Below are 14,022 nucleotides of genomic sequence, written 5' to 3'. Positions count from 1 at the left end.
CTTTATGACCTTCATGCGACAGAGACTCTCCGATACGCCAACATCATCAGCATGGCTTATTTTCCCATTACACACGTACGCAGCACCACCACGCAAATAGGAAATAATGTCAATGTGGTGTCAAAGGATACTTAGGCCAGGATATTTACCAATGTTCAATAATATTAAATTTAATGAGAGCGAGGAAAATTTATGGTCAACGCCAATGAAGGAGAGAGAGAGAGAGAGAGGGTTAGGGAAATGAATTTCAATGATTTCCAATAAATGGAAATTAAGTTTTGTTTCCAAGGACTAAATAAGGACTAGGGATTTTTAAAGAATATTTTTTCAAGGACTAGAAGAAACGTGGATTTTTTAAAGAATATTTTTTCAAGAACTAGAAGAAACGTGGATTTTTTAAAGAATTTTTCTTCAAGGACTAGAAGAAACGTGGATTTATTAAAGAATATTTTTTCCAAGGACCAGAAGAAACGTGGATTTTTTAAAGAATATTTTTTCAAGGATCCAAATAAACGTGGATTTTTTAAAGAATATTTTTTCAACGATCCAAATAAACGTGGATTTTTTAAAGAATATTTTTTCAAGGATCCAAATAAACGTGGATTTTTTAAAGAATATTTTTTCAAGGATCCAAATAAACGTGGATTTTTTAAAGAATATTTTTTCAAGGATCCAAATAAACGTGGATTTTTTAAAGAATATTTTTTCAAGGATCCAAATAAACGTGGATTTTTTAAAGAATATTTTTTCAAGGATCCAAATAAACGTGGATTTTTTAAAGAATATTTTTTCAAGGATCCAAATAAACGTGGATTTTTTAAAGAATATTTTTTCAAGGATCCAAATAAACGTGGATTTTTTAAAGAATATTTTTTCAAGGATCCAAATAAACGTGGATTTTTTAAAGAATATTTTTTCAAGGATCCAAATAAACGTGGATTTTTTAAAGAATATTTTTTCAAGGATCCAAATAAACGTGGATTTTTTAAGGAATATATTTTTTTTTATATTCCGCAGATCCAGTCATTCGGACGATGATTATAGTAATTTTGTAGGTATCTACGTAGGTATACTTTTATTACCCGACTTATCTCTCTCGTTTTTTGTTTATCAAACTTTATCTTTATAATCTACATTGAGTACATCCCATTGTTGGATTTTAGGTTATTCATTCTGTTTGTTTGGGGAGAGTGTTATGACAGGTTGACGTACATTGTCAAAAATGTCGTAATATTTCGTCACAAACAAATCACGGAAATTTTCAGCTGTAGAGATAAGAATTTATTTTTTCATTATGGCTTTTCTGATAGCCAACAATTTGGGGTGGGGTAATTAAATATATGAGATAGACTAAGAATGAGTGAGAGATATAAAAAAATGCAATTAAATGGAAAAATTGAAGAACTGAAAATTAAAGAACTAAACTTCACAGTTACAAAAAAAAAAAAAAAAAAACAAATTAAAAAAAACATTAAAATCCCCACACTGTGCCTATCTCAGAAAATATTCCTCCAGGCCCACGTTTGCAGCACGGATTGTCACTTACAAAAATCTCTTAAAATCATCGTTTTGTAGCATTGACATCCTCTCATAAAAATCCATGTTTGTTGGCCTGTTGGTATCTTACAAATAATGTAATCCATGTTTTGTGGTTCTTCTTGGAAAAAAATCTTTCATAATCCACATTTGTAGTCCCAGAAAAAATTGTAAAAACCAACGTTTTTTCCGTTCTTATGGTACTTCATAAATATTAAAAAATGCCGCATATTAGTCTCTGAGAAAGCTTCACAAATAAATTCAGGTCTTTAAAAAATATCTATAGAATCGAAGTTTAAAAACAAAAAAATCAAATCCGAGGCCTCTCAAAAAAAGTTCTTAAAAATATACGACCTCTCAAAGAAAAATCTGAAAGGAGGACTATTTAAAAAAATCAGCATTCAGAATAGTTATATTGGTAGTCTCTTAGAAAAATTTCTTGTAAAAACAGTTTTTGTGGCTTAAATGGTTCCTCAGTTGGCTTTGATTTTTAAAGGAAAAAATCCTAAAAATCCACGTTTTTGACTCTGATGAACTCTCGGAATAAACGTGGACTTTTAATGAATTTCTAAAAAATATTTTTTCAAGGACCAAAGGATTTTTTAATACATATTTTATAAGGAACCAAATCAACGAAAGAACCTTCAGAGCAGAGTTGATTTTTTAAGGAATATTTTTATAAAGACTAATACTAATTTTCGAAGGTTCAGAACACCAAAGAGCAAAAAAAAAATTTTTTTTTAAAGAATATTTTTCAAGGAACTTAAGACCAATATACGTGCATTTTTTAAGAATTTTTTTTTCAAGGACCAAAGAAGAAATAAGAGTGGATTTTTAAGGAATAATTTTTCAAGTATCTTCAGACCAATTTACCTGCATTTTCTTAAGATTTTTTTCAAGGACCAAACAACAAATTGGCGTGGATTTTTAAAGAATATTTTTTAAGAACCAAAGAACAAATAAACGTGGATTTTTTAAGGACCAAAACGTGGATTTTTTGAGGACCAAAGGACCAATAAACTTGTATTTTTTAAGTAATATTTTTTTAGGGACCAATAAACGTTGATTTTTTAAGTAATAAATTTTTAAGGACCAAAGAACAAATAAGTGTGGGTTTTTAAGGAATATTTTTCAAGGACCAAAGGACAAATAAGCGTGGATTTTAAGGAATATTTTTTCAAGGACCAAAGAAGAAATAAACTTGGATTTTTTAAGGAAAAAAATCTTATGAGAACCTCTACTGTGGTTCAAATGGTTCCTTAGAAAAGCCAGCTTCTTGGCTATGATACTCAATCTGGAAAAATTCATAAAATTCCACTTTTTTGGCTCTGACGGACTCTCGGAAAAATCCTTAAAATAATCCTAGTTTATTGCTCCGCTCAACCCTCAACAAATCTTTAAAAACGGTCAGAGAATGTTGGAAAAAAATCCATGTTTGGCCCCTCGAAAAAAACGCAAACACGTCTATCGCATTGACCTCCAGGAAAAATTATTAGAAACCCGGCTCTAATGGTCTCTCAGAAAAAACAAAAAAAAAAAACTGTAAAAGCCGTCAAAAAAATAATTTATACCACCTGATGGCCCCCATATGAAAAACTATTTAAAATCCAAATTTGTGTAACCTGATGATCCTTAAGGAAAAGAATCTTAAAAATCCAGAAAAAAAAAAACTTTAAATTCTTTAACTTTAAATCTCTTAACAATTCCTCCGAAAAATTATTTGTAAGTCTGTAATCTGTAATCTAAAATTTCTGTTTTTTGTTTTATTTTTTGCTTTTCTATGACTAATGCCAAAAGATATGGGTACCCTACATTGGGTGGATTTTTATTTTATTTTTTTTTTATTATTTTCAGGTCTTCCAGCAAAAAATGAAAAAAAAATCGCGTTGTGCCTCCAGATAAGGTATCAAAAAAATAATAATAATAAATTAATAAAAATAAAAACATTATTCAATGTTTTGTGGCACTGATGGCCTCCGGACAAAAAGTTTTTGAAAAATACATGTATTTAATTCTTAGATATCCACACTCCTGGCTCCGAGAATCCCTAAAAGTAAAATTCTAAAAAATATTCACATTATGATAGCCCATATAAAAAATTCTTACAAATTAACGACTATTAAAGTCCTTTCAACAATCGTTCTTAAAAAATTTCAGAAGGGCCGTTGAAAAAATCTCAAAGAATTATGCAGAAAAAAACCTCAGTATATCCACATTTGTGGCCTTTAAAAATCCATGTTGGCGGCTATCAATCTGAAAAATGTTTTAAAAATAAATGTAAATTCGGCTTTGTGACTCTAATAATCCCTAACAGACCTATTATCAAAAAGTCCCAGTCAGTGGCTGTGTAGGTCCCATATAAAAATATTGGAATAAAATCTTATAATTTTTTGAAAAAAGAAAATCATAAAAATACATATGTACGTCTCCCGACGCTTGTAGTTTCAATGGTGTCTCAGAAAAAATCGCCCTTATAGAAAAAATCCTCAAAATTCACTTTTGAAGTTCTCCCGAACAAAATATTTTAAAAACTTTAACAGATCCCCGTTCTTGGCTTTGATGGTCTTCGGGAAAAACATACAAAATCCAAAAATACACATTCCGCTGGTCAGCCAGAAAAAAATCTTTTAAAAATTCCATGTTAGGTTTCCTGAAAATTCTTTAAAAATTCGCTTTTCTGTCTCCTCATGGTACTTTAGAAAAAAATGCTTAAAAATTCGATTTATGAGTTTGTGGGAAAAATTAAAAAAAAAAAAAAAATAATCACATTTTCGTGTCCTGAAACTTAGTTTAAAATTCACTTCTGAGGTTCATCAGAACAAAATATTATAAAATTTTGAAGAAATCCCCAATTTTGCCTATGATGGTCTTTGGGGGAAAATATAAAAAATCCAAGGACACACAACCTGATGGTTTATGAGGAAAAAAAATAAAAAAATTACTTTTCTGTCTCGTCAGGGTACTTCAGAAAAAATGCTTAAAAATTCGTTTTATGGGGATCCGACGGCTCTTGGGAAAAAATAAAAAAATACATTCATGAAATCCAGTTTAAAATTAGCTTTTGAAGTTACTAGAGAAGTCCCAATTCTTGGCTTTTATGGTCTTTAGAAAAAACATAAAAAATTCTAGGATACACATGCTGGTAATGATCCATGAGGAAAAAAATTAAAAAAAAAAACAAATTCACATTTTCGTGTCGTGAAATTCAGTTTAAGATTCACTTTTGAGGTTCTTCCGAACAAAATACTTTAACATTTAAAAAAATCACATTTTTTTTTGCTTTGATTGCCTTTGAGAAAAATATAAAAAAATCCAGAGATACCTATCCTGATGGTCAATTAGAAAATAAAATTAAAAAATCCACGTTAGTGTTTCATTAAAATTCTTCGGAAAAAAAGACTTAAAAATTTGTTCGATGCGTATCTGAAGGTTCTTGACAAAATTTTAAAAAAAATCGAATTTTCGTGTCCTGAAATTCATTTTTAAATTTACTTTTGAGGTTTTTCAGAACAAAATATTTCAAAATATGGAGAAGTCCCCATACTTGGCTTTGATGGTCTTCGATGGAAAAAAAAATTAAAAAACAAATTCACATTTTCGTGTCGTGAAATTCAGTTTAAAAATCACTTTTGAGTTTCTTCCGAACAAAATATTTTAAAATTTTAAGAAATCCTCATTCTTGGCTTTGGTCTTTGGGGGAAAATATAAAAAATCCAAGGACACACAACATGATGGTCCATCAGGAAAAAATGAAAAAAAAAACTACTTTTCTGTCTCGTCAGGGTATTTTAGAAAAAAAAATGCTTGAACATTCGTTTTATAAGAATATGAGGTTCTTGAGAAAAATTACATTCGAAGGATTCCCCTCAAAAAAAAAAAAAAAAATGAAAAAATTATTTTTCCAAAAAAATGCTTAAAAATTTGTTTTATGAGAATATGAGGTTCTTGAGAAAAATTACATGCAAATTTATGAAGGTCACACCTCAAAAAAAATTGAAAAAAAAATTTTTTGGTCTCTTAGAACTGAATTCTTAAAAAAATAAATTTTCGTATCCTGAAGGACTTCACTCCAAAGAAAATGCTTAGAAATTCGTTTTATAAGAATACGAGGTTCTTGAGAAAAATTACAGTTGCGTATTATTAAGGTCTCCCCTCAAAAAAAAAAAAAAAAACAATGAAAAAATTATTTTTTTGTTCTCTCAGAATTAAAATTTTTAAAAAAAATAAATTTTCGTATCCTGAAGGACTCCACTCCAAAAAAAAAAATGCTTAGAAATTCGTTTTATGGCAATATGATGTTCTTGAGGAAAATTACATTTTCGAATTATGAAGGTCTCCCCTCAAAAAAAAAATTAAAATATTATTTTTGTTTTTTGGTCTCTATGAACTGAAATCTTAAAAATAAATAAATTTTCGTAACCTGAAGGACTCCACTCTAAAAAAAATGCTTAAAAATTCGTTATATGAGAATATGAGGTTCTTGAGAAAAATTACATTTGCGTATTATGAAGGTCTCCTCTTCAAAAAAAAAAAAAAAAAAATTGATCTCTCAGAACTGAAATCTTAAAAAATATAAATTTTCGTATCCTGAAGGACTCCACTCCAAAAAAATGCTTAAAATTTCGTTTTATGAGAATACGGGGTTCTTGAGAAAAATTACACTTGCGTCTTATGAAGGTCTCCCCTCAAAAAAAAAAATTGAAAACATTATTTTTGTTTTTTGGTCTCTCAGAACTGAATTCTTAAAAAAAAATTATTTTCGTCTACAGGACGAAAAAAAAAACTTAAAAATTCGTTTTATGAGAACATGGTCTCCCCAAAAACAAAAAAAATTAAAAAATTATTTTTGTTTTTTGGTCTTTCAGAACTGAATTCATAAAAAACCCTTCATAAAAATTACTCTCCACAAATCTTTAAAAACGGTCAGAGAATGTTGAAAAAATTCATGTTTGGCCCCTAGAAATTCTAAAAGCATTTGCACTTTTGAGATTCTTCAGAACAAAATATTATAAAATTTTGAAGAAATCCCTAATTTTGGCTTTGTGGTCTTTGGAAAAAAATATAAAAAAAAACAATAATACACATCCATCCATCCGAAAAAAAATAAAAAAATCACGTTAGTGTTTCCTGACTATTTCCTAAAAAAAAATCCACTTTTCTGCCTCGTGAGGGTACTTCAGAAAAAATGCCTAAAAATTCGTTTTATGAGAAAAATTACAAAAAAAAAAAAATTGAAAAAAAATAAATTTTGTTTTTTGGTCTTTCAGAACTGAAGTCTTAAAAAATAATGTTTCGTCTCCTGAAGATCTCCACTCCAAAAAAATGCTTAAAAAATCGTTTAATGAGAATATGAGGTTCTTGAGAAAAATTACATTTGCGAATTATAAAGGTCTCCCCTCAAAAAAAAAAAAAAAAAAAAAAAATTGAAAAAATTATTTTTGTTTTTTGGTCTCTCAGAACTGAAATCTTAAAAAACTAATTTTCGCCTCCTGAAGATCTCCACTCCAAAAAAAAAAATCCGTAAAAATTCGTTTTATGAGAATACGAGGTTCTTGAGAAAAATTACATTTGCGTATTATGAAAGCCTCCCATCAAAAAAATTAAAAAATTATTTTTGTTTTGAAATGAATTGAATTCTTAAAAAAATAAATTTTCGTATCCACTCTAAAAAAAAAATATTGAATTTTTTTCGGTCTCTCAGAATTAAATTCTTGAAAAAAATGTAAAAATTCGTGATTTTGGAACCCATACCTGCTTTTTTAAAAAATGACTCCTCTAAGTCTTAAGCGCATGGTAACCCAGACTTTAATCTTTCTCTTTACCTTATTCTATAAATAAATTTCCCATTGAAAAAGTATTTAAAATTCTTAAAACTATTAGTAATAAAAAATTTATTTTGTTTACTTACAAATATCATCATTGCTCATATTTCCTCCAACAACAAGCTATGGACGCTCAACGCTGGTCAACAGAAAAAAAAACACAAAACAAATAATGTGTTAATTAATTGACCAAACTCCAGAAGAAGACGCCGTTCGAACGCCGATCGAAAAGTGTCAAAACAAAAAACACGATTTTCGATTTTCGTATCAATCCAAAAAAGCACAGACCACAAAAAAAACAAAAACTCTTTGGAAAACACGCCAATGTGAAAATAGCTCAGCAAAAGCAATTGAAATTGTGTTTTACACGCTCATCGACACTTAGCACCTCACTTTGGCCCGAAACACTACTATTCGCTTGTCGAATTCCAAAATCGAAACGAATCTAATCACAATTGGCGATCAATCATCGAACACAGGCCACAGAGCAAACCGATATGAATCACATGCAGATGGGGAGAAATTTTAACTCTCTTCGGAATATTTGTTTTTCAATGGAATTTCGGGCGAAAACCTGACAACTGCGGAAGTGAGTCGAGTGGAGTTACCGGACGAGGAACACAAAATAATACGGAAAATCAAATTTATGGGGGATCAACGATTTCCGACCGTGTGTGTATTTTTTTTTCTGAAATATTTTCTTTTCGCCTCTGATTTGTTCACTCCTCGCTCACGTTTTGAAAAGAACACTGAAGTTTTTCAGCTGCCATCAACACAAAAGAACCTGCCGTAAACGGTCGTCGTTGATGGATGGATAGCTGGCCGCCTTACTGGAATTCGTTGTTACATTTTATGGAAGTTCATTGGCCAGGGAGGAGTTAAAGGGGAGAGAGGGCAAGGTCTCACGACTCATGGTTTATCTCTGTGCTAAAGGGTTTTTGGTTCGGTTTTTTTTTTTTTTTTTTTTTGTTATTATTTTTTTCCACCTTAATCTTATTTCGGCTTGCCGTCTCTGATACTCTAATCTTTAAATGGTTTTTATTGTTATTGTTTTAATTAGAATTATGATGATGGTGATGATGATAATGAGTGAATGGATGAATGGCAGGGGGGAGGTAGATAAAAAAAATTAAGGTTCGAATTTTTGGTTTCCTAACCAGATAAATAAAGCAAGTCATTCGGAATTTATAAAAAATAAAACTAAGGAGAGAAAAATCATCAAAATGAGAGAAAACCCCCTAGAGAGAGAGAGAGAGAGAGAGAGAAAGTATGATACCTTGTAAGGCATCATTTCCCGTGATTTGAGGCGTATGATCAACTCATGTTCTTCCCTGATTTCGGTCAAGTTCAATGGGTTCTCCAAACACCACTTTGGAATTATTTGTATTTTTTTTTCTATGGTTTAATTTTCAATATTTTTTGTTTTACTTTAGTTTGTTGTCTTTGCTCCAGTTGTAGTGAGTATGGAAGAGGGTGGGGTGTGAGGGGTCGAGCTATGCTGCCTCGTTTTTGTTTATTTTTTTCGCTAGGCATTTTTATAAGCCTTGTTATCTTCGTGGAAAATACTCTCTGTTTTTTTTTTTTTAATTTTTGTTATTGTTGTTTTTTCTATGACTAATGCCAATAGATATGGGTACCCTACAGGCACTGGAGAAAGTGAGTGGATTTATTTTTTTTTTTAATTTATTTATTTATTTATTTATTTTTTTATTTTATTTTTTTTTTTGTTTGAGGTCTTTAAAAAATATAAAAAAAATCCTGTTGTGCATTACGAAAAAAAATAAAAAAAAATAATAATGGTGATAATAATAATAATAATAATAATAATAATAATAATAATAATAACAATAATAATAATAATAATAAGAATAATAATTATAATCCACCTGGAAACAATTCTTAAAAAATCCATGCCAAAAAAAAATATTTTTTAATATCCACATAACTGGCTCTGATAATCCCCTACAGAACAATTCTAAAAATATTCCCATTACAATGGCTTCTATAAAAAAAAATCTTATAATTATACGGCAGAAAGGACTGTCCTTTCAACAGCCTTTCTTAAAAAATTCACAAATATGGTCCAAATGGTCCCTTAATTAATTTTTATAAGCCTTGGTATATCAGTGGGAAATACTCTCTACTTTTTAAATTTTGTTTTAGTTTTTCTATGACTAATACCAATAGATAGGGTTCCCTTCAGGCACTACAGAAAGTGTTTCAATTTTTATTTTTTGAAAAAAAAAAATCTGGAAAAATCAACATTTGTGGGTCAGAAAATTATTTAAATTTTAAATTTGATAATTCCGTAGAGAATAATTCACAATAATAAAAAAAACAATAAAAGTGCCCGTATGTAGCTCTGAAGGTCCCTAAAAATTAAAAAAAAAACTCTTTCAGGCTGCTATAGTTCTTTCAACAAAATAATAATAATAATAAAAAAGTAGATCTTTATGTCTCCTAATGAGACCTCTGAAAGACATTCTTCAAAGTCCAAAATAGCGGATTAAATGAGCCCTCTAACAAAAACAATTCTTAAAAATCTTAAATTATGACTGTATTCGTCCTTTAGAAAAATATGTCGTTTAGTGGCTCTCATGGTCCACCAGAAAGCAAGTAAAAATGTATCGGTCGGTTTGGCCGACAGATGTATACCCTCAGCCAATATTCGATTATTTAAATATATTTTGACTTCTGTTATGATTATTCAAATTGTTGACGCTCTATGGAGTAGTCGACCGAAGTATTTCATTTTCATGGTTCATTTAATACAGATACAAATTTTGCGTTGGCCAAGTGGCTAGCAGATATATAGCATCGTCACAACAGATCTTGTGTTAGCAAAAATGTTTGTATGTGTGAAATATAAAGAGAACCTGATGCTTATTTCGGATTTTATAAACGTTTTGGTTATTCAAAGGTTTACCCTTTCTGGCCCTTGTAACAGATCCTGTGTTAATAGAAATATTCAGACGTGCCTAGTCTAAATGGAATCGGATGTTAATTTCGCGTTTTCTGAGCTTAATGGATATTCAAAATTTCGACCTTTGGTGGGGTAGGTACAAGAAGGAATGGACCGATATATTCCGTCTTAATACCAGATCTTGGTATTATTGGGATGTGTGAAATTTGAAGACAATCGGACTCTTACATCACATTTTATAAGAGTTGTAATTATTCAAAATTTCGACCCTTTGTGGGGGAGGTACCAGAAGGAGTGGACCGATTTTGCCCATCTCCAAACTCGATCTAAGTTTGACAAAAATATTACGATGTACCAAGTTTAGACCAAATCGGATACTCCTTTCGAGAGTTATCGTGCGCACCAGCCAGACTGACTGGCGGACGAACTTCGCTAGATCGACTCCAAATGTCCTTAAACGGATACTTTTACCAGCACAAGATCTGATGCGAAGATGGCCTATATCGGTCCATACCTTCTGGTACCTCCCCCACAAAGGTCAACATTTTGAATAGCCACGAAGCTCATAAAACTAGAAATAAACGTCCGATTCTTTTAAAATCTCGCACATCCCAATATTTTTATTGAAGCAAGATCTGGTGTGACGATGGTAGAAATCGGACGACTCCTTCTGCTACCACCCCTTACAAAGGTTCAATATTTTGAATAATTTTAACTCTTATAAAATGTGAACAAAGAGTCAGATTATCTTCACATTTTGCACATTTCAATCTTTCCACTAACAAAAGATCTGGTATGAAGTAGGGATTGAACGGACCACTACATCTAGTACCTCCCCCACAACGGGTCAAAATTTAGAAAACCCATTGAGCTCATAGAACGCCAAATAAGCATCCAATTATCCATCCATCAACAAAAGATGTGTTATGAAGATGAACAAAATGGGATTACTTCTCTGGTACTTGGGGGACGTCAAAATTTTGCATAATTATAACTCTCACAAAACACGAAATAATCATCTGATTCTCTTCAAATTTCGCACATCCAGATATCTCGTGCCACACAATATATGTATAAAGATTATAGATAACGACCCACTTCCCCTGGTATCTCTCCTACAAAGGGTAACAATTTTCAATGCTTATCATATAAGCCCATCCCTTCGAACCTCACCTATGAAGGGTCAACAGTTTCATAATGCAATAAGCGAATATTGGCTGAGGGTTAGCAGCTGTCGGCAATACCGACGTATTCTATTTAACTTGTTTTATTAATTACTAAGTGGATAAATCAAAAACAATAACAATATATTTTTTTTTTTTTTTAATTTTTCTTGATAAGCCCCACCAAGAGCGAGGGAAATTGCCTGATAAGTTATTTAAAACAATTAAATTTTTAATGAAGCTTCTCACTTTAGACTCTCTTTACGACGAATGGCAAAAGGAGCGTGAAATTGATCATCAAAGGGTGTTGCATTCTGAGGTAAAAAAAAAAATCAAAACAATTTTGAGAGTATCGTTTCAAGGACCAGCAGATGAATAAACGGAGAATTCGTGGATGTTTTTAAAAAAATACAAAAACAACAATTATCGCTGATTTTTATTTTACAGAATACTGTAGAAAAACTTAGAGTGTGATACTCGTTGAGTTTTTAAAGAATTCGTTCAAGGATCATCTGGTCAATTATAGTGTTCTTAAAATTAGTTTCAAGGAGAATTCAAGGAGAATCGGAGAATTTAAATTATTATTACACTACTCGGAAAGGATTTCCAAGAACAAACAGACCAATAATCTTTGATTTCTTTTAAGAACATTGTTTTTTTGGTCCTAAAATCCAAAGACAATTTTTAAACAAATATTTTTTAAGGACGATCCGACCAATTTTTAAAAATCACCATCAACTTGGGTATTTTTAGAGAACATTTTCAATCAATTTTTCAAAAATTCCCTTTTGATTGCTCTCTAAGTGTTTTAAAAATTCTCGATTTTTAGAGAGATTTAGATTTTTAGGAGATTTTTCGAAAGGTAGACCCGACAAATCAACGTGGATCTCTTAAAGATTTTTTTTTTTTTCAAAGAACCATGTGAACAACAGACGTTGTTTTTTTTAAACAATTTTCAAGAATTGTTTCAACTTATACTTACTTCTGGATTTTTTTAATTTTAATCTGACCAATCTACGTGGATTTTTACAAGAATTTTTGAAAACACCTCAAGAACAATAAAAGTGGATTTTTTAGAAAATTGTTTCAAAAATTTGGATTTTATTCAAGATTTTTTTCACTGAACCATCTGACAACAATGTTTTTTTTTTCAAGAATTATTTTAAAAATGTATAGATGAATAAACGTGGATTTTTAGGTTTGCGTTTTGAAAAAAAGATCCGATTTTTTTTTTTTCAAAGAGCCACTTGAACAGCAGACTTTGATTTTTTAAAAAATGTTTTTCAAGGATTATATCAACTTATTATTTCAGGATTTTTTAAAGAACCTCATTTCAAAGGCCATTTGATCAATGTATGTGGGTTTTTGATAAGAATTTTTGAAAAGCACCTAAAGTCCAATCAAAAGGGAATTTTTCAAAAATTGTTTTAAGAACCACCTGACCAATTCTAGAAAACCAATCTGGATATTTTGAAGATTTTAAAAAAAAGAACAATCTGACCAATCAACTTGGAGTTTACCAAAAATGTTTCGAAAGTGTTTAGATGAATAAACGAGAATTTTTGGTAGATTCTTCGGAAGGAAGACCTACAAATCAGCGTGGAAATTTAACAGAATTTTCCCAAAAAAAAAAAAAGTAAAAAAGCAGCTAAGTTTGCCCAGGCCGAAATTTTAATAACCATGGAGGAGGTGGTTCGAAGGAAATTGAAAAATTTCAAAAAAAAATCTGAAAACTACCACTTAATTGAAAACCGTTATATGGGGACTATACGTAGACGTGGACCTGCATACGAAATTTTTTGTCATAAGCTGCAGTGCCCGTTACGAACTTCAAATACGAAATTTGTTACAATTAAGGTGAATAATGTTTCTGAAATCGTCAAAATACCGACTATCGGGAGGTATATTACGGTAACGGTACGGGGGCTATACGAAGACATAGACCTGCATATAAAAATTGTTGTCATAGGTTGTGGTACCCATTGGTATCTTCCAGTATGAAATTTGAAATAACTCCGGCAAAAATGCCGCTAAAATCATGAAAATACCGAATATCGGGAGGTACCGTTATATAAGGGCTATACGAAAACGTGTACCGATATGATCCATTTACGAACTTAACCTGCCTGCCTGGTAAACTATGCATGTATTTTTACAAAATTTTAGCCTTCTATCTCAATTCGTTCGAAAGATAGCGTGATTACAACAGACAGATGGACAGACAGACCGACGGACAGACATATAGACAGACAGACAGACGGGCATCGCTAAATCGTCTTAGAATTTTACGCTGATCCAGAATATATATACTTTGTTGGTTCTGACATGAGTATTTCGAGGAGTTACAAACGGAATGACAAATTTAATATACCCTCCATACTATGGTGGAGGGTATAAAAATACGAGCGAGATTGAATATAGTTGAGTTTTTAAAGACATATTTCAAGGATCATCTGGTCCTTAAGATTTTTTTCAATGACCCAGAGGCCAATAATAGTGTTATTTTTAAATGATTTTTTAAAGAAACATCAGACTAATCGGGATGGACCAATAATCCTAATTGTTTTTAAGAATATAC

At 30.8% G+C, this 14,022-nt stretch overlaps 1 protein-coding gene across 4 annotated transcripts in view; it reads right to left on the bottom strand.

Moving 5' to 3' along the window:
• The window catches only part of LOC101888654 (calcium-binding protein E63-1), a 233,132-nt gene that overhangs the window by 152,998 nt on the left and 66,112 nt on the right, over positions 1 to 14,022 (bottom strand). Inside the window, exon 1 of one of the 4 annotated variants that reach the window (XM_059132215.1) lies at positions 7,445 to 7,898. The exons of the other annotated variants lie outside the window; for them this stretch is intronic. Within the exon in view, the coding sequence (XP_058988198.1) occupies positions 7,445 to 7,463 (19 nt within the window). The 5' untranslated portion in view covers positions 7,464 to 7,898. Of the gene's footprint in view, positions 1 to 7,444; positions 7,899 to 14,022 lie in introns of those variants that run through there. 4 annotated transcript variants of the gene reach the window in all.

This window comes from Musca domestica, unplaced genomic scaffold, assembly GCF_030504385.1.
Source record: "Musca domestica strain aabys unplaced genomic scaffold, Musca_domestica.polishedcontigs.V.1.1 115, whole genome shotgun sequence".
Lineage (NCBI taxonomy): Eukaryota > Metazoa > Arthropoda > Insecta > Diptera > Muscidae > Musca > Musca domestica.
The sequence above is the reverse complement of the archived record's forward strand: the minus strand, read 5'-3'. Positions and strand labels throughout refer to the sequence as shown.